This window comes from Seriola aureovittata, chromosome 14 (assembly GCF_021018895.1).
Source record: "Seriola aureovittata isolate HTS-2021-v1 ecotype China chromosome 14, ASM2101889v1, whole genome shotgun sequence".
Taxonomy (NCBI): domain Eukaryota; kingdom Metazoa; phylum Chordata; class Actinopteri; order Carangiformes; family Carangidae; genus Seriola; species Seriola aureovittata.
The window spans coordinates 9,834,050-9,855,394 of NC_079377.1; the positions used below are offsets into that span (position 1 = coordinate 9,834,050).

A 21,345-nucleotide genomic window follows, 5' to 3' on the forward strand; every position below is an offset into this window, starting at 1 on the left:
TTGTTTAGCTGGAGACTCTTAGGGATGCAGCGACAGGATCTCCTGCTTTGCTTTACTCCCCAGAGTTTCCTGTTTGTCTGCGGAGAGCAGAATTGGGTCAAACAGTGAGTGCAAATGATTTTTCACATTTGTTTTGGCTTACTTTGAGGAACAGATTAGTGGGCTTAACTGCATAAGGCATTTCAAACACTGTCAAGTAAGCCATCAATCACAGAAAAGTGCATCACAGCATCTTTCTTTTACGTCACTTTGATTGTCCAGATCTTCTGGGATGAAGTTACATTCTTTGAGCCTCATCTCACTGTCTGCCACAGATACAACAAGGTAAGGCAACCAGCGAAATGTCTGTAAAAACAGTTTGAGACTTGGGCCAGTGTCAATAATGAACCTCTGAAGCCTTTTCTGGTCAATCAAATTAAACTGACTAAAGCTGCAAATAACAATAATTTTACTGTCAACAATATAAATGATTATTTTCTTGATTAATCAGTTGAGTTGCTGCAGCTGTCTGTGTTGCAGGTGTCATACAACGATTACATCACTCTTTTCTTTGTAGGCAAAATAACCCATTTTTGTTCATGTTCACGTATCAGTGGTAGTGCCCAAGTTCATCAAATAAAAAAATCTAATTTGTAAAATACTAGTTATCAATACTTAGCTGGAAGCTTTAATTAATAACTTATCATCGTTGTAGATTAACAACTTATGTATAAACTGACTGATCATATCAGTTCTACTATTGGCTGTTGGGACTTTACCGTTCTGCTTGTGCCTAATTTCAGAAATCAGCCATTTGTGGATACAGGCAGCGTGTTTTATTTTAGAAGTGAACCTGATAATGCATCAGAATACAAACCCCCACTAAGAAATTTATCCTCTAAGTTGTAAAGCTGCAGTTTGTTGGTTTATCATTTGGCTTTCAGGCTTTGTTTTCTAACAAAATACAGCATGTCAAAGACAGATTGGTAGAAATGAGATGTGACGCTAACAAACAAACAGACACACAGACGAGTTCCTGGCTCCTTCTTTAACCTCATAGACCATCATCAGTCCATCTACCCGGTCTGAAAATCTCATGCATTAACATGCTTTTATAATCTGGTTTTTCCATTCAGTAATAAGCAACTGGAGACTGGAGATGGCCTCAGTGCATTTAACCTTGGCAGTTAGATGTTTATACTGCAGATGCCCAAATAACAGCAGCCAGTCTTTAGAATGAAATTTGATGGAGCTTTAAATACTCCAGTGGTGCCAAGCAAATGTTAGGGGGGCATAAGATATAGGCCACATACTCAGTGGAATATAGGCCAGAGGAAAGTGAGCAGGATACTTTACGAGCTAAATTAAACAGACAACTGTTACAGGCAGGGCTCTCGCTGCCTATTTTAGCTCCTCCTCGGAGACTGCGCTGAACCTACAGCGCTGCACAATACCACTCATGACCACAAATGGAAGCGGCTATTGGCATGATTTCAAGGCTCACGTGCGCCTTGTGACGGGACTGCTGGAGTCCAACCACGCATATGACGATGGATGACTCGCCAAAGATGTAAACATGCCACTAGTTGTGATCAAGGAAGAAGCGCAGAACATCTACCAAAGCAATACTCAAAACATGTTTACGATGACAAGCAATAAATCATGGCATAGTGAGCAGTAAAGGCCAGCCTACAACCACATAGCATGTGACACAGTGAATAATGAATGCTTTATAGTTTAAAGTTAGACATATATCTCAATGTAATGTTGACATTACACCTGTTGCACTTTAAATCTACAGACACTGATGCACTCCACTCAACATATGGCAGGCATACATAGATAAACAAAGCACAGAACATGATCTGAATACCGGTGTCACTTCATTTGTTTTGTTTTGTTTTTTATTAATGCTAGCATCATGGCTTTATGGATGGCATGTATACATATATACCATGCTGTACGGATGGTATAAATATCCATTATCATACGCACATACAGAAGATACCAGTAGGGTAGTGAACAGTAAAAAAAAAAAAAAATGTCTGCATGTAAAAAGTCAGTTATCTGTCTCATAAGAATTTGCACTGTTCCAGATTTCTGTCGGTGCTGCCGCTGTAATAAAATGTAATTACTGAGGCCGTGTCCATTTGCACATGAATAACACTCCAAACCTTCAAACTATTTCACTACAAGTGCTCTGGCTTGCACAAAAAGAAGAGAGACTACTCCACATGCCGACAGGGCAAAATGACTTAACACAACACATACAACTGAAGAATTTCCGCTTAAAGTTAGTGGTTCTCTTGTTAAATGACTCATTTCCATCTCACGCACTGCACCTCTGGTCTGATCTGAGCCCCGATCATTCATCAGTCATCACTGCTAGGAACTGCTTTCCCTCCCTAATGCGAGGTACAACTGAAGGAAAAGCCTGCATGGTGTTTATTTAGCTAAAAATAACCAAACAAAGTCCATCTGGAGGGCTGGTATGCTGTCAGTCGATGCCAATGAAAACATGTTTAAAATGATCAACGTGAAAGTGTTGCATAATTTCAGAGAGAATTACAGAAAAAAAATGTTAGGATTGAACTATTAGCTTCTGTACTCTGTGCTCTCTGAATAACTCCTGTTATGAACTTGTGTTCTCAGTACTACATGATTTACTGAGTGGCCGGTCCAGCGTCTTTTTTTTTTTTTAACTTGATTTCAGATGGGGAAAGTCCAGCATCCTGTTGCTTCATGTACATTACGCAGAGCAAATTCAACTTTAACAGTGCGTTATTAAACCTTGCCGTTAACTGAGGTCCTTTAAAAGTTGTTTAATTTTTAAAGTCAACAAACGGGGTCGACAGATGGTCAGAGTTTTTACAAACGTGAGAGTGGCTCAGAATAGCTCATGGCCTGCTTCCACCGGCCCTCACGCATCAGGGCTTGAGCAATCAACCCTGACGTGAGGGTTTTCCATCAGCAGCGCCAGCACGCAGCTCCAGTTGACACAACAGCAGCCCAGCACCCTGCTGTGATGCTATATCCCCAGCCCTGTGTTTTCACTGTATGTTATAGCTGAGAGAAAGGTGGGGTGGGGGGTGTAATCTCTCCCCCCCCCCCCCCCCCCCAAACACCCTTGAGGATGTTGTTGGGCAACCAGCTGGTTGCCATTAGCATTCCTCTTCTGGGGAACGGGAGGACTGGCTCATGCGGGCAGACACATGAGGAAGATAAACGATGCGATCAGTCAAGCAGACTAGACCCTCTCTTAGAGCGGAGACAGATCAACTCTGATTATGGTGATTCCTCAACTCCTCGCTCAAGTTTAGGACAAACACGTACTGTATGATGAGACAGTTATAGGTCGTAATCTTTGTCCCTTTTACTCTTCATACATATACAAGTCGTTCATCCCGTAAACAGTCTGGTAAGGTTGTAATTTGGGCACCACACCTTCACCATCCTGTGTGGCTTTTCAGCAGCTCTGGGAAGCTCACTTTTGCCTTTTGCTGCTGAGCAGGTGGAATTTGTGGATACATATAGTGAAACAATAATAATCCACACAGCTGCAGTGTCAACGACGCCGCACTTCACACCTCAGTCAAGCCAATCCAAATACTCCTACAGAGCGACGATGTAATGTTATCCATGTGAAGTCACCCCAAAAGACACTTATAGAAATAGCGCATCATTTTGGTAGATACTCTTATTTGCTTTCTCGCATAGCGTTAGATGACAAAATCGATTCTTCATATTTGATCCAGCCAGTTGACAGTTTAGCAGCTTAGCATGAAGACTGGAAACATGGGGAAACAACTAGCCTGTCTTTGTACTAAGGTAAAAAAGTACACTTGCTGGAAACTTTAAAGGTCACTAATTATCACATTATATCTCATTCACTCAAAAAATGAAGACAGTTTGCAGAAGTTACAGCACATAACCCCTTCTAAAACTTTTCTACCTTTGGACAGGGCCAGGCTGGCTAATGCCCCAGTTTCAAGTCTTCATGCTAAGCTAAGATAACCATCTACTGGCTCCAGCTTAATAATGAACAGACGGACGTGAAAGGGGTATTGATCTCCTTATCTAACTCCCTTCATGAAAGCTAATAAATATATTTCCCAAAAACTGACCTATTCCTTTAACAACAAGTCTAATTATCCACCAACATTAGGACCTCCACTAACCAACAGAGCTGTAAAATACGGCTCGTCCCTGAGTTTAACATCTGGCCTGATGGATGGCACTTAAAGCATAAGTGTGTTTATCTCACAGACAGACAGAGATGCCTGATAATTCACTCGCCCACCCACAAAACTGAGGGTGTTTGGTTACATGTTGAAATGTCAACTTTACTTTGGGCGGAAACACTGCTTTAGATGACAAACTCTACTGTTAATGTTCGGTGTGTTGTAAGTTAGAAAAAGAGAAGTGAAAATTAAAATTTGAAATGTTCTTGCACAACACTATCCGGATTTAATGAAGAGCCTGGATAAACAAACACCAGAATTAACTGAATACCCATTGGTGGCTGTGATGTGTGTGTTGTGATAAATAAAATAGCTTACTGCCACAACCACTCTGTGTGACATACACTCATTATAGTGTGACTGGTTGAAGGAAGAGAGGCAGGCATGGTAATGACAGCCCCCCCCCCCTTAGTCAGCAGCTCAGCCTCCCATGAAGAAAGTGCCTGGAGAGCACTGTTGAGAACGCCAGTGAAATTTACAGGCCTGCAGTGGGCCTCTGTATTAGAGGAGGGGAAAAAAAAATGGTGCCCTCAGGATAAGGACCCTCTCCCTGGCTACACTACTAAATCACAGAGGAACACAATAGAGTTACTATGCAATGACAAAGGAGACTCTGTTTCCTGTTTCTGTCACTTTCTGCACACGCACACTTGAGCAGCATGGCTTCACGAACCATCAAGCGCCTTACTGTTACCTTTAACCTGACCCAGCTGGGCGACACAAATAGCTTCCCAGCAGATGCCTGCTGATCCATAGCCTGCAGCTACAGCAGCCAGAGCTCTCACATCGCTGTGATATGTGTGACGGGGCTTCCTTTATCTTGACATTTTCATTTTTCTCTTGCTTTGATCTGTCTAAACATTTTTAGATGGAAACGTACAGACTCTGATGCTCCAACCAAAAACTACATAAATAAATGAAGAAGGAAAACAGGCCATATAAGCAAATACGACATATCACAAATCAGCACTGCAGGGTGAGAGTACTCATGGGGTCATGGGAAAGTAACTGAGAGTGCAGCTGAGGACATGAGCAGCACAAGACTTAAAGCACCAGCAGTAGGGCCAGAAGATCCAAACTTACCTTAACGTAGGCAGTGTAGCGCTGGCACTCCTCCCTGTTGACGTCCAGGCTGAGCTGATGGCTCATCTGGCTGATCTGAGATCCGCCCTGAATGAAGTAAACCCGGGAAGGCTGGCTCTTCTGTCGCTTATCCACATCAGCTGTCAGGTTGTACAGCAGCTCTGAGAAGAGACAGAAACACTGTCACACATGACATGCACTGACAGAGGTGGTTCATCCACTAAAGATAATCTTGGGAAACACTTTGAGTACATGCAGGGTTTGGTTCCATCAAAACATAAATAAATGACCTCTTACTGCAGACAGTTTGATGTGAGTCAGAGGGAAGATGGGAACATGTTTGAAAGTTCGAAAGTTTGAAAGGAAAATCATCTGATATTACTTTAATTCAACAAGTGGCCTTTGTTCAATGTTGCATCATAAAAGCAGTAATTTAGATGAGACTTTTAGATTTGTATAATCATGAGTTTCAGTTTCATCTAGAGACTGGACAAAGAGAATTTAGATCAAATATTTCTTTCATCAGCAAAAACGTGAAGAAGAGCTATGAAGTATAAGCTGATTTATTAATGTTAGCTCATGCTGGACTGAACTTACATGTAAAAATAGGCTTTTTGTGCAGAATTTTCTGTATCTTAAGGTGAGCAGACAAGGATTATTTATTCAAAAAAGGAAATTAATTTTCCAGCTGGTGGGGCAGAACTAGTATTGCTGTGAAAGAAAACATCTCAATAACAACATTCCTGCTGGTCCCACCCCTGGCTTTAGTGACATTGAGACACTTCCAGTCTAATGAATTGAGAAATCATAAGCATGAAGTCAAACATTACCAATGTTTCCGAGAAAACCATATATGGGCCTCTGGCCATTTAAAATCCATTCCTCTGAATGAATCAGCCTCAGTCTGTAGTAATTGCTTCAAGAGGGTGTCATACTGGTAAAACAGTGGGAGGGGTGGCAAACACACCCCAGTCGGACCAAAGCCTACTGTTTCTTCCGTCCAACAGAGGGAACGCCATGAGCTCACTCCAGAGGAGGCAAAGGAAGGTTTCATTACAGGAGTCACCAAACACATGGTGCTGCACTTTCCATGGTGCTCGCCAGACGACTAAACAGAGACGCTTTATTCCTGCGGCTCAGGATGTAGTCATTATGTAACTACAGGGCTCCTGCTCCCCTGGGGAGGGGGGGGGGGCACGAATGACCCCACCCAAACACTGAAACAGGGCTGCACCTCAGCCCTCAACAGGCACCGCACCTAAGAGCCAGTTAGCAACGGCTGAAGGGTAAACCATCGGCCGCAAGCACTGACAGTCAGCCGCGGGCCAAAGGCTGACCGCACTGGCTGTCTCCAAGCATGGGGAGAATTGCTCAGCATGATCATGTTTACAAATTTTCCTCACTAAAAAGACCACTTAAAGTTCATGGAGTATGAATTTCACTTCCTGATAATATGTAATATATCTGCAAGGGTTTGAGTAAGATGCTTGCTGAGATTTCTGGTTTTTGAGATTCACTTTTAACCAGACTCACGAAACTCACTTGCTCACTCACTGCTTGGCCACTGGCACTGGTCGCTGACAGATAGTTCAAATTGTTGCTCTTCTCTACTTAGCTAGCTTAATCTTGTGTATTGTGGAGATATGTTTTTGTTTCATATGGAGACTCTTTAATAAAGGACTGAGCGGTTTCTCTTGCCAGGATTTGTCCTCACCTATCTGTCCAGGCACCTGTCTTCCCCGGAAGCGCATGCAGACCGTGACGTTGAAGCAGTTTAGGTTGTGGTGGCCCTCGTGGCACTGTGGCACAGAGATGTTGATGGAGACGGGCAGGAAGATGGAGACATCCACTGTGATGACAGGCCGGGACCTACAGCCACATCAAGCGACACGTGCCGGGGAGAGATCAGACATCAAAACAATTCAGAAATAAAAAAGAAAACACTGCTGTGTCAGAGATATTGATCCAGTCACTCACCTCAGCAGCACCACACTATCTGCCATGAAAGCTCCAATAGTGACATCTGCAACAAAAAAATAAGCATGATTGATTAAAAAAAAAAAAAGCCACAAGGAAGATATAATATTAGAGCATCATCTGCTGACAGCACTCTGTACACCTGCAAACAATGCACAGAGGTCTCGAACTGTCATGCTGGCTAAGTCTGAATGTCAGCTGAGGAATGCAGTAAACAAGATGCCTCTATCACGAGGCTGAAACGCTGCTATTGCAAGAGAGCGAGAGCCTAAATCCACGAGGGTGTGAAACCAAACATTTCATAATCTGAGCCTTTTCCATTTGATGCGTTTTTAGTTCATTTTCCTGTAGGCCTACCTGTGTAACCATTGCTATCCATGTCCACGTTGCCAGAGATTGACTGGCCAAACATCTGCAGGCCAGGGTTTACACTGCGCCCAGACAGTTTCTGTAACAGATGATACCAGCCTTCAAATAACATGTGAGCCAACATGGAAAAGCACATTGTGTAATATGTTTTTGCTCCGTGTTTGTTTTTCATAGATGAATAATCTTTGCTTTTACAGACTTGTAGTAAGTACCACATTTGGTAGCTTAGCTTGGCATTAAGACTGTAAACAGGGGGAAACAGCTAGCTCAGCTAACTCCAGAGCTCAAACATACACCTCTAAATTCTTGTTTGTTTAATCTGTAAACAGGCAAGTGTGCAGCGTTCCACTAGAACACTGGAAAAATACGATATTCCTTTGCTTACCATTAAAAAACAAAAAAACTATATGGTGTTGGCATGTTGTCTGACACTAGGAGATATCTTACCATGGAGTATTTGCTGATGATCCCTGTAGCATCCCCATGGTAGATATAAACAGCTCCTCCATAGTCATCCTCTTTAGGGGCCCCTATGGCTACATCTGAAGAGACAAATGGAGGACAAAAAGTGTTTCTGTGTAAAAGCTGGAATAGGAATGAATGAGCACATACATGACTGTGTGTGTGTGTGTTTGTGAATGTGTACAAAAGCTTTCATTAACCCTCTGTTTACTTTCAGCTGGGCCAGTGCAAGGGAAACAAGTTGTTACAGTAGGACTCTTAATAGACAATTAAGTGTTGTTAGTGGCCATAAAAACTTGTGCGACCTCTGAGAAAGTGGAAACAAGACTATAAAGTGCTGGCGAGAGCACTGAAACAACCTCTCCTTATGCCATTTCCACACAAAGTCCATATATAAACTTTCTTTTTATAAACCAAAACGTTTCTGTGCCATGTGGTGCTGCATACCAAAGCAGAAATGGCACTTTTTTTTTGTTGTAAATATGATTAACTCATTATGTAGAAGTTAAATTATACCACTCTTTTGTTTTTTTTTTTGTGAAACCAAATGTATATTATGATTTCTACAGTAGTTCTTTCAAATGAAATGGTAGCTGCTACGTTGTAAATAACATTGTCAGTCAGCGAGCAAGTCTGGCTCTTTCGACACTCCCAGAGAGACGAGTTACAGGATGAGTTATACTTCCCAGCTGCCATCTTTTCTCTCCACGCACACACACACACACACACACACACACACACACTGTGCCAGGCTGCAAGCCTCGAGGCGTATCTCACACAGAGATGAAACCAGGCAGCAGCTCCCAGCCTCGAGTGTGAGACAGACGCCAAGTGGAGCCGGCAGGGGAACAGACAGCGTAAATGTATGTCTCTGTGTGAGGATAATTTGGTTTGCGTCTGGATGAATCTGTGCACAGAAGGGCGAGAGAGGGAAATATCTTCTACACATCCCCGCCGCTCGCCGCGGGGTAATCGAAACAAAATGTCTGTGAAAATGACGGGGTTTTTGTTGCACCTACTGAGCAACTCAACCAGCCAACGCTTGCTTGTGGGCTGAAGTTAGGAATATAAACTGCATAACTTTATTACCCACCAGATGACAGAGGAAATGGCTTTGTTGCATGACTACGGCACAATAGCACTGAAAACTGTTGCAAAGTGGTTGGCATTGGCTGGATTATGGAATCATAGACCACTGGAGGGCCATTACAAGACTTCTACATATAAAACACAGCCCTCAGCTTTCTTCTGACCTCTCACCAGTGGCAAGAAACAATTTACATGCCCAGATATACTGTTTTGCATGAAGGGCCTGTTTTGAAATTTCTCCTTTGTGGTGCATTCAAGGACACGCTGGTATCTGCGACAGACAAAATGAATATGTTGTGCACTCTTGGCTCTAGAATAAAAGGATGTTAATCCTTTGTCCTTGGTCCTTTGAGTCAGTGGTTCCCCTTTTTGGCTTTTGAACCCATCTACTTGTTACTCCTTTATACAGGTTTCAGATATCTGTCAGAAGTCAGCAGTTCCTTTGAGAAGTAAAACTACTCAAAAAGTGAAAAAAAAAAAAAAAAATCCCATCAATCATTTTGTGACCCCTAAAATTTATGATGGGACCCAATGAAAGAGTCCCGACCAACAGGTTGGGTATCACTGTTTTAAGTATCTCAATTTCTCCATCTTCCCAAGGGGAAAATGCAGAAGGTGCAAACACTAGCCAGGATGGTACTTTCTCTGTTTAAACATTGTAACATATGAAATACTTATAATAATATCAAGCATAATTTATGTACAATAAAAAACACAAAAGTGCAATTAAACGTTTAAAAACGTGCACAAGAGGACTTAAATGTGCTCAGAATGAAGCAGCATCTACAGTTCCACCATAAGCGAGCATTCTTCATCTGCTGCTGTGGACCATGAAATTCTTTAAAGCAAGTAAGTGGACATTGAGTGGAGACCATTCGCCGCAACGTATGGTATGAAAACATGTGACATCAGATGTCACTTTGTACTGACCTTGATAACCATCATCATCTATGTCTCCGATTGCAGCAATGGATTCGCCAAAGTGCGCATTGAAAGCGTTGTCACCAGTCAAAACTCCGCCCTCCTCCATCACCCCCTACAGACAGAAGCAGGCAAGAGAACAGTTTATATACAGAGCTAGGAAATGAAAGGTCCTACAGTTTACAGCTCCAGTGAAATTATTGCAGCTTTTCTCAGATAATATGACTTGGCCACGGGGGCTGTTAGTTGGCTTTTATTCAAACAACTTAACAACCAAACAGACAGTCAAGTTTCCTCGCAATTACTCATAAATATAAAAATATACAAGCTGAAGCTCTGTTCTCGGTCAGTTAAATAAGCTCACGATGCCACACTGTTTCAATTTTAGTAACATGATAATGTTCAGGAACTAATGAAACATGAGCAAAGCTAAAAATCGACGCCACGGACAATAATAACAGGACAGAAATGTACATCTGTGCAAGTCAAACTAAGAGAGAGTGTGGTAAATACTAAGTGTGAGTTATGGTATCATGTTCCCGCTGACCCACAGATCCCACTCACATTGCCCTTGCTGAGGTACACAGACACCTGGCCCTCATCCCGGAGCTGGCTGTGCATGGGTGCCCCCACCAGCAGGTCCGACAGGCCATCCTGGTTCAGATCAACTGCACACAATGAGGAGCCAAAGTAAGAGCCCATCTGGAACCAAGCCGAGCCACAGAGCAATGGGTCAGATCACAGACACTTTCTTCTTCAGTTCATACATTTGACATACGCTCTGACTGGATTCATTTCCCCTTTTATAGCTATACCAATATTAAAGGAATATTTACACAACTTATGTCTTAAAGCTACCCTGACTTCCTTTTATTTACTCTGCATGAAAAGCATTAGCTACCGCGCTGGCTTTGGTTTTTGGCAAGTGTGTTCCTTCTTTAAATCGCTGTTACAGTCTAAACACTTTAAAGCAGAAGTAAACAGAGCAGTTCTGACAACAAAGCAATTAGAGTAGCGTGTCTGCAATGCATCTTAAGAGTTGACTACATGATCCCTGCGGCAGATAAGGTTGAAAAAAATACTGTACTGATTAAGAGATCAGTATAGGAATAACCTCGATGCAAATATATGCGCTGCATGATGATTAAAAACTGTCGGAGACCACATCTGAGCTCATACCATTTTCCCTGAGGCTTGAAAACTCTTCACCAAAGACACGCCGTCGATTTTGAAAATGTAAACCTGTGCAGGAGAAAACACGAAAAAAAAAATCAGTGCAGCAAACAACACAAGAGGACTTCAGTTCAACAGCGGGAGATAGGACAAAAGAGGAGGAGAGGAAGGCCCTACTTTTCCACTGCCGCTGTGCTGAGGCGCCCCTGCAGCTATGTCTATTACGTTAGGAGAGGAGAAGTGTCCCGCGGTCACAGCATAGCCTGGAGACACAGACAGTAATCAGCCACAGCTCCTTTGTACTGATACATTCGACGTTTATCACAAATATCCTCGTGAACAGACTCTTACCAAGGTAGCTGTATCTGTGGGAGTCCACGTCCTCTTTGTTCGGGCTGTAGAAGGAGTCCGAGGTCAGGTTGTACACCTTGATCGTCCCAGTCCAGTAGTATGACCCCGGCGCACCCATGACCACCAGTTCCTGAAAACGACAACCCCCACCCCACATTCATTCAGATAACTCTGACTGTGATCCACCTTTGATCTGCGGTGCAGTCGCCTGCTGAAAAGAGGAAGAAGAAAAAAAAAAAAAGAAAAAAGAAAGAAAGGCGCTGCTGGGTGAACGTCTGGTTAACCAATGGCCACACACTGGTTTGTGCTATCTGATGTTAACCACATATCCAGATGGCATGCCAGCCGAAGCTTTGATGTGATGAGGAATTCAGAGCCTTAGCAAAATTGACAGCTGCAAAATTAGTTGTTAACAGCTTTTTTTTGTTGTTGTGATGCTCCGCGGCCACCAGAGAACAACAATTAAGACGTTCTGTTTTGACTAGAAGAAAAGATGTCGCGCTCTTCTTCATCACCCGATGATTCAGCCGCACCGGAGCATGTGTGGTCACCGCCGGAACCCATGCTTCATACAAACAAACCTGAACAACACAGTGATGGCCTTACTCAGCAGTATACATTCCCTGCGCTGTGGTGTCAAACATCTGGGCACCACCACACCAGGCGCGTGGACCATGGTTCAGGCAAGGATAAAGTTTAACAGTTGGACAGCTTTTCTTTAGATTCCTCACATTCCTTAAAGGGTGGGTGGTTCAAATGCTTTAACAGATCAACAGTGACGTTCGCGGCCTGTTTGATGATTTCTCTTTGGGTTTACAACAGGAGGTTCATTGTGGGATCCAGTATTATCAGAATCTTTTCTTTCCTGAAGCCAAAAGTCTTTTATTTACAGCCTCCATTGTCATATTCGATGACATTCCTCACCTACGCAGAAACTTCCAGCTTAAATATTGTGAGTTTTCATTGGTGTTCATGTAACAAACTAATCCCTAAAACATGACAGTCACACTCTGCTCTACGCATGATTGTTCAGAACAGCCATGAACAAGATTTTCAAAGGTTCTTTGACACTGTGTTGAATCACACACATCAAAGAATCTGTCGTAAATTTAAATGCAAGCAGATCATGTGAAATGATCCCATCTAAATATCTGTGACGGGAAAATCTGTTTTAAAAGAGTCTTTGTTAATGTAAGTAAGCAAATGTAGAGTCTAGGTCTGCAACAAGCAGTTATTTTCATTATCACTTAATCTAATGACACTTTAAGTCTCCTTATTTAACATTTATACGTACCATACAAGCATTTAATAAATGCTCTATAACAGATTATAATGTAGTGCTTATTCATGTGTTTGTAAACAACTATGACTCCCCCTGTGGACACCTGTAAGCGGAGGCTGCTGTATTAAACAGATAATAACAATATAGTAAAACACAGCTGACATATTATAATAGTTGTAGCTATTGACAAATACTGTCCAGAATGTCCTTATATCTGCTTACAAACACATTATAGTGTGTTTATACACTATATATATATAAACCATTTATTAAATGCTTCTATACTGCCAATAAATGCTAAATATAGGGACATAAAGTAAAGTATTACCATTAATCTGATGACTTGTTTCTCTATTAATCATTTGGTCTATTCAATGTAAGAAAATAGTGAAGAAATGATTTGGCTTGAGTTTCTGCTTAAACATTATTTGTACAATTAATCACTGTTTAAAAAAGCTGAGATTCATTTTCTGCTGATTGACTATCCGATTAGTTGTTTGCGGCGCGAGCAGGGTTGCTTCAGATTAGCACCAGGTTACCTTGAAAGCTAACATAATAATATCGTTCAGCATATGTAAAATACAATAGATGCACTAGCACTACATGAAATGTCCATCAGTCTTTTCACCAATGAGAATGTTTTCACCCTCAGGACACAGCCGTGCTCCAAGGACACACTTACTGTCTACTGTACTTTACTGTATGTCCCAAATTAAGCGTAACCGTAATCTGAGACCTGAAAAGGGCCTTTGCAGAACATGCTGTTCACAGGCAGCATCAGGAAAGAATTATATTACTAACAAAACGTCTAAACTGATCAAATGTACATTTTTTAAATTTCAATTTCTCCCTCACACGCACATTTTTTCCTGTCAAACTACAGTATATTTTCACAAAAATGCTTGTAGAAGTTAAATCTATTTGACCTTGCTCTCACCACTTCTGCTCACTGCAGCAGCTTCACCTCTCTAGACTGCGCTCTGGACCAGTGGAAGGTGTTTCTACGATAAAGGATGATGCCACATGTGAATACAAAAACAGAAGTGAATCTACACCGGGGAGAAAAGGAAGCTCATATTTTCTCAAGCACTTTATCTCGTGGAGCCACAGCGGAGGTCAAGCGAGGCCGCTCGCAGCCTTTCCTTACAAAGCTCTATCTGCCTATGGAAACATAAGCTAACAGTTATCAGCGCTTAGTCTGCAGAGCGCTGACCAACATGTATATCTGACAGTAGAAATCAGATTTTCCACATCATTTGACTTGTTAAACAACCGTCAGCTCCATGTATAAGGTCTCTGCTAACTATCCACAGAATAGCAGAGAGAGAAAGTCAACAAAGGATGAGGAAAAAAAAAAAAAGGTTCTTTGTAACATCAGGCATGTGGTAGTGTTCATGGTGATCATACTTTCAACTGAGAAAGTTTATCCCCGGGTAAGAAAAGAGTCTATGAGAACTACTGATACTTTCTATTTATATGTGATGTGAAAAAGCAAAAAAGCAAAAAAGCAAAAAAAAAAAAAAAAAAAAAAGCTAATCGTTATTATTTTTAGATGTGATCCAACTGCTCCATTTACCAAAAAGTGAAGTGACGGATGAAGCTCCACTGATGTGTCCAGACAACAGAGTTCGGATGACAACAAACACCAGAAAGAGAGTATTACAAGGATTAAGAGGATGAACGGGCAATGTTACTGACCTCCGTAAAAACTCCCGCTATCCCGGCTTGGCACGAGCCGTGCTCTTCCCCATACTTCTGCTTATAGTCTGTAAGAGAAAACAAACCACAAATTATTTCACTGTGTGCTTGGGCCAGCATTTACTGGAGTTTTTCCTGCATTCCATATGGAGCTAGTCAAAGTCCCAGTCCCATCCAAGAGGAAAGGGGGCGAAAGCAGACTGAGAAGACCTCTTACTTTGGAAGAGGAGGGGGTGCTCTCAGGTTACAAAAATATTGAGCTTGGATCTGCACAAAATGCACTGTAAATAACGTCCCATGCAAAGTCTGCCTGGCTTCTCCACGACTGTTGGCAACCAGAGTTACGGAAGGAAGTGAAATCCTGACCTGGGAGCACAATTAAGGTGTAAAACAGCCTTTGATAAATAGCTCTGAGTCACAAAATCAAAACATATGAGGAACACATTTGCATTAGTCAGCTCAAAATGTTGCACAGAACATTATTATTATTTCAAATGAAACTTGATTTTTAGTGTTGTAGCCTTTGCACAAAGGAAAACAACCTGGAGAACAAATGGATTTGATTTACTACAATCAAAACAAAATCGGATTTCTCAACTCTGCAAGTAAATCTTTTCTTAGACACATCTGATTTCTGGAAAATGGAGCTAAAATCTGTGCTCTAACAAAGCTGCCGTAATAGCACCTTTGTGATAATGTTTTTCTTTTGCAAAAAGGCGTACAGGGATATACACCTCCACTGGACACATGTTCATTTATTTGGCTTAAACAAACCGCGTGTCCTTCAGAGGTAGGAGCTGGCGCTTGGCGTGGAGAACTGGTGTTGGACTGAGGATCAGAGATCACACTTCAAGGCTCTCGTGGTACTCTTCCTCAGAGCCAAAACACCAATCAGAAGCTAGAAGCAGATGTGAGGCTTCACACTGATGGTGCTGGCTACAGAGATCACGTGCCATGATAAAATGTAACCAGAGAAGATGTAAAACAGATTAAACCAGTGGTTCCCAAACTGGGGGTCTGGACCTCTCAAGGGCTGCCAAGGTAAATCTGCGGGGTCACAAGATGATTATAGGGACAAGAAACAAACAAGACCTGGCCATGTTTTTATATTAACATTTCCTAATTTGCACTAAACCCAAAGCACAGCTGAGGCTGGATGATACTGAAAGTCACACACCAAAGAACTGGGCAAATGACAGGTTTGAACTCATGATGAAAAGTTAAGGCATCACCAAAGTGATTAGAGTTCATCCTGAGGGGGACATGAATAAAGGACCCAATATATATAGAAATTCATCCACTAGTTGTCGAGACATTCTTCTCAAAACCACTAATGTCAACCTCACAGTGGCGCTGGAGGAAAAGTCAGGGCACCATCAAAATTAGGACCCTGAATATCTGTATCTGCTGTGGCGCTAGCGTGGCAAAACATATTTTACTTACACAAAAGGATGTTCATTTTTTCTTTTTCTTTTTTTTCCAAATAAATCTTCAGTCTGCCTTTAATAATCCAAAAAATGAAACAATACGGGAAAAGAATTGACTTTAACTCCTCGCAAAACTTAAAAGGGTTGGGAGCCATGGGAATAAAGCAACAAGACGTCTCTTCTCGAGCGTCCATTTCTGTTAATATTTGTTGAAATGAAGGAAAATCCTGATTTAATTTGTACTGTACCTTCATAACAAGGGATGAGCGGCTTGGTCCTGCCCTGAAGCGTTGGAGGGATGATGGAGCAGTATCCATGCGGGAGGATATGCTCTGAATCATAGTAGACGTTTTTCCAGCGGTGAGCGCAAGCCTGCGAAGAGGAAAGCAGGAGCGACAAGCAAATTCAGACACACGCTCATTTCATAAACACCAACATTTCAGACTGCAGGGAGGGGTGGGGGGGTGGGGGTGGGGGGGTGTTCCACGACCATGCTGATTGTTTGAGCCCCTTCCTCACTGGGCTGGAGTCAGTGCGTCTCTGTGGCTGTCAAATGAGCGTCAATGAGGAGGGGGGAGATTAAAGCCCATCCATAACCCTGACCATAACAGCCACAGTCTGTGGTGTGAATATCTCAGCTGCAGCCTGAGATCTGTGTTTCCCAGGCAGCATTTAACTTGCAGCAAGAAACTCTTCCCATTAACATTTTGTGTTTTAATAGTTTTCATTTCAAAACACCTCCTCCAGGCTCTACAGGCAACTGGAGAGGCCAAGAGTTCAGACAGGAAAAAAAAAAAAAGTGGATAAAAAGATTGGAACGAGAACAAATTCTGACTTTAATGTGCCGCTGCTGAAACAGAGAGTACATTTCTTAAACTGACAGTGAATAATTCTAAAAACAATATTTTGTTGGTGTATTTTTCAAAATAAAACAAAAGGACACAGGATGATATAGACTAGATTTCAAATTCTGCACAAATCGGGCCACATATATACTGTACATGTAAATGTGGTAATAATTTAGTACCCTGTGGGGATGGTGGTGGGGCTCCTGTGGCTCTGGGGACAGTTCTGGACGCCTCTGTGCAGACATAGTTCACTTCATTTCCCCCTGCACTGTTTAACTCCCCCCCCCGTCTCCCTCCCACACGTGCACACACACACACACACACAAACACACACACAGAACCAATCTAAATGAATACAAGAGTTCGGCACATTGTGGGCGCACACAGAGCGTCAGATGACTGTCTGGAAGCAAGATTGTGTGTTGAGAAACAAAGGACAGCCTGGCCAACAGTAGTAGCACTACCAGCATGAACTCTTAAGCAGAAGCAGATTTTTGAAAAAAAAAGAAAAAAGAAAAAGATCAATCAGCTGACATCAACATATAGCAAACGGAGCGCTCGCAGCAGCTGACAAGTTCTGTCGAGGCAGTAAAGGAGGCTTTATGGTGGGAGTGCAGAGCTGTTGTCATGATAAAGAGCTCACTGGTCACAAACAAGGCCTTCACTGAAAGCGCAGATGAAATCACCACTGCACACATCTGCCAAGCAGCCGTTTCTCTCCTGTTGCACAGAAACGTGAGTCCATTCGGATGAGATAAAAAAAAAAAAGAAAAAAGAAAAAAAAAAAAAGGCACAGCAACACGTGGCTGTGGAAAGTCACCACCTTTCTTTTATCATAACCCTCCCAGGACTGCAGCTAAAAGCTTGTTGTTAAACAGCTCTACGCCTCAAACCCCAAACACTGACAACTCCAAGAAGGTTTCAACTTTTGACGGACTGACTGACGAGTAAAGCCAAGGGTAAATGGTTTGAAAATCGCGCCAGTAAATTCCACTGAGGTGAAAAAAATGGACCAAAGACAAACACATTGAAAGGAACAGAGGCTGAGCAGAGCCAAACAGTTATCTGGACATCTTCAGAGGGAGGAATTCTTTAGATTTTCTCTGACTCCCAGAGGTGAAGGTCAATCAGCAACAGGTATTCAAGCACATTCACACCTGTCATGAATGTTTCAAGAGTTGCCCAGTTCCACCGGTCTCATTGCCTCACTACCCACCGTGGGACAGCGGGGTTACCATTTAATGAAAGACTGCCCTCAGACGGGACCACCGCAGAGAGGCTGAAGCCTAAACAAACTCTGCCAGCTGCCCTGTGATCTCTGTGCAAACACCCAGCCAAGCACCTCGGGGATTAGCACCACTAGTTAGTCTTCTAATTTCTCTAAATCCTGCTCTCCTTTTTTTTTATTTTATTTTTTTTTATTTTTTACAAATAACAATCTACTTTTGACAAACCCTGTTCCACTGACTCTTCCAGCTCCAAACACGAGGTAAATGTTTCACAGTGTTATGTAACCACACAGCAGCTTCCAAATTTTTCTGACTTTAGTTGTGAGTCCAGATTTGAAAAAAAGATTGTTCAAAATCATGACTTAAGTTCAGTTTTTTTAACTTGCAAGCTTGCAAGCATGTGACACAGGATAGAAGGAAAGGGAGGGTTGTAAAAGTTGGGACCAGCTGTGGTTTAACAGCGCGGTTCATGGTAAGACATTTGTAACAATGATGTTGGTATAATCGGGTCTGTTTTTAGGAGCACACTGTAGATGGTTTGCATTAAACAATTTGCTGAAGTGGCTGCGGCGTCGTGTCACTGAACTCACCAGTATTTTGCCGTCGGCTCTGTCCTGGCGGGCCAGGCTGACCCCCATCCACTCATCATCCCTGTCGCCCTGGCACGTCTTCCCACACGACTCTCTCAGCTTATTTCCTGAAAGACAATGAGAGCAGTTTGCAGAAGTTGAGTCATCAGGACGGAGGATGTCTTGGAGCAAGTAAACTTGTTACTTGTGAGTCGTTCTGACTTCTGGTTTTTATTATTTATTTCTGCTGAATGTGCAAAGTGGTGTTTGCACAGTTGACAGTTACTCAAAGACAAAAATCCATTATAGCTCGGTGACACTGGATTTTTAAAGTAGATATCAATACTGATATTTGAGAGTTAAACAAGTCTGATAACGGGCTGATATTCGTTTTTATTTTTACATTTTTCATAAAATTTATATTAGGATCCCTCACTAACGAGTGTCTTTAATTGAGCAGTTTGCCAATTATTTTCTCAATCAATCAATTAATTTTCACGCTAATAAAACATCAAAAAACAACATCCATCACAATTACCTTGGGCCCAATGAAAGGTCATCAGATGTCATGATGTGTCCCACCAACAGTCCAAAACCAAACATATTTACAATCAAGTTAAGACAAGGAAGAGTTGCAGATTGTCATGTTACAGATGCTACAACCTTTAAATGTTTGGGATTTTTGCTTGAAAAATGGCTTAAACAACTAGTTGATTATCAATATAATTGCAGATTAATTTTGTTTCAATCAGCTTATTGATTCATTGTCTAACTGTTGCAGCTTTAATTGTGACCTTGGTGTGTGGGGAGAGGGACATGTTATAGCTGAAAAAACTCTAGGCCTCTGTAATAAAGACATTGCCTCTAAATATCTGTCTGTATAGCAATGTCTTATTTCTAATCAGCCAATATATATGCCAATACCAATATATTTGCTATAACCAACTATTGGCACAAAGTGGAACTTTTATTCTCTTCCTCCCTGAAGACAGCTGATTCAGTACAATAACATGTAGCTGTGAGTGTCTCTCTGTGTCAGTGTTTGGTTGGTTTCTTTAGGGTTCAGCTCCTCTGGCTCGTGAGTCACTGGGCACCGAGCAGTCAGCGTTGACTGTGATCATTGCTGTTTTTTGGGGTTTTTTTGTGAGTGTGTGTTTTGGTGACACATTGACAGAGCACAGGGTTAATAATGAAGCCATGCCTTGCACCCCAGCCACACTGAACTTTTTGGCTCACATGCTTGGAAAATATTAGCAGAAGCATAAATCATATTTATCAAAATATTTATGGACCTCTGCACAGAGACCCCTCTTGTGTTTTACATGTCTCCGTGTAGCAGGTTGAGAACAAAAGGAACAACTGTCGCACTGTTAAGAGTAGCATAAGGCTGCATTATTCTGATAAAACAAAACAGATGCTTGGGGGAAGTAGTGCAGAGAGTGGACAAGAGAAGCTGCAGGAAAGCCCAGCATATGTGTGTGGACTGTAGCACCACTTCTCTGTGTGATAGGTGTTAATTTCTGACTTGTTCAAGTTGTGAGTGTGTGCATGTGTGGCCCTGACAGATGTGCAGTTGGTGTGTATGTCATTAAATGCTGGTGCAGTGAGGCTGCAGGCTGTGGGGACTGACCTCTGCCCAGGTCCATCTCTGTGCAGCGGCGCTCTGGGTTGCTGTGAACTCGACACTTATATACAGCTCCGGGAGAGTGCACAGAGCTACTGTAGGTAGAGTTTGCCCTCGGTGCCCCTACTATTACCCTGCAGGAATGAGAAGAGGAGAGAGGATGGGACACAGTAGAGGGTGGGGGGTGGGGGTTTCACTCGCCAAACACTTAATTGTATCTTTCATCTGTGTCACTGTAGCCATTGAATAAAAAACGGAAAATCTCCTGCCTGCAGGCAAAGTTACAGTACAAACAGAAATGGCTTTTCATGGAATATCACCCATTTTTGTTTTAGATTTATTGGGTGTGGAAACAGCCCAAGCTCAGGAGACACTTAAACATTTGTTTAAAAGTACAAATTCACTGCATCACTTACAGAAAACAACATCATTTCCAGGAAGAGTACAAGATGGGACTCACCAGCGTGTGTTGTCATGATAATGCTCCAGCACAGAATAGCCAAAAAAACTAGAATTTGGTCCCCGGAACACCAAAGGATGTTCTAAGTCTATATTGTAAGAATAAGCCACTGAAATGGAGAGAAAAACATAAAAAACGTTTTGTACTCCCGTTTTTTGTCTCCGAAGAGGAGCCATCCCTTTGCGCATCATGCGTAATAACGCGTTAAAGTGTCCAAAAAGAAGAAGAAGGGGGAAAAAAACAATAAGGAGGATTTGTCAGCACAGTCAGTGTCCAAAGTGTTACAAAACTATCTAGCAGGTATTTTCTCCTGGACTAGCACCACATGTAGGCTGTGATGGCATGAGGAAAGGCTGGAGGTGGAAAGTTAACGGTCCGGTAAATAACGGTGCGTCAGCTTCTCTCCATTCTCTGTCAATCTGAGAAAGTTGCAGCTCGCAGGCTCCCTGTCCTGGAGATAAATGCTGTCAGCTGTGTCAAGCGAACCCGAGTCAGCCACAAGAGAACCGGAAGTAAAGAGAGGCCTCCCTCAAAATAAAAGCATCGCTGTTGGGTTGAGCCGC

At 42.3% G+C, this 21,345-nt stretch overlaps 1 protein-coding gene across 1 annotated transcript in view; it reads right to left on the minus strand.

The window, feature by feature from the left end:
• Positions 1 to 21,217, minus strand: part of itga9 (integrin, alpha 9) — a 47,283-nt gene extending 26,066 nt beyond the window's left edge. Inside the window, exons 1-15 of the mRNA XM_056396014.1 lie at positions 20,783 to 21,217; positions 20,329 to 20,456; positions 18,720 to 18,826; positions 16,301 to 16,424; positions 14,626 to 14,693; positions 11,646 to 11,775; positions 11,472 to 11,557; positions 11,301 to 11,363; positions 10,686 to 10,823; positions 10,131 to 10,236; positions 8,097 to 8,191; positions 7,638 to 7,728; positions 7,281 to 7,326; positions 7,018 to 7,172; positions 5,304 to 5,464 (exon numbers count right to left, since the gene is read on the minus strand). Of these exons, the coding sequence (XP_056251989.1) occupies positions 5,304 to 5,464; positions 7,018 to 7,172; positions 7,281 to 7,326; positions 7,638 to 7,728; positions 8,097 to 8,191; positions 10,131 to 10,236; positions 10,686 to 10,823; positions 11,301 to 11,363; positions 11,472 to 11,557; positions 11,646 to 11,775; positions 14,626 to 14,693; positions 16,301 to 16,424; positions 18,720 to 18,826; positions 20,329 to 20,456; positions 20,783 to 20,973 (1,689 nt within the window). The 5' untranslated portion in view covers positions 20,974 to 21,217. The remainder of the gene's footprint in view (positions 1 to 5,303; positions 5,465 to 7,017; positions 7,173 to 7,280; positions 7,327 to 7,637; positions 7,729 to 8,096; positions 8,192 to 10,130; positions 10,237 to 10,685; positions 10,824 to 11,300; positions 11,364 to 11,471; positions 11,558 to 11,645; positions 11,776 to 14,625; positions 14,694 to 16,300; positions 16,425 to 18,719; positions 18,827 to 20,328; positions 20,457 to 20,782) is intronic.
• Positions 21,218 to 21,345: the final 128 nt, after the last annotated feature.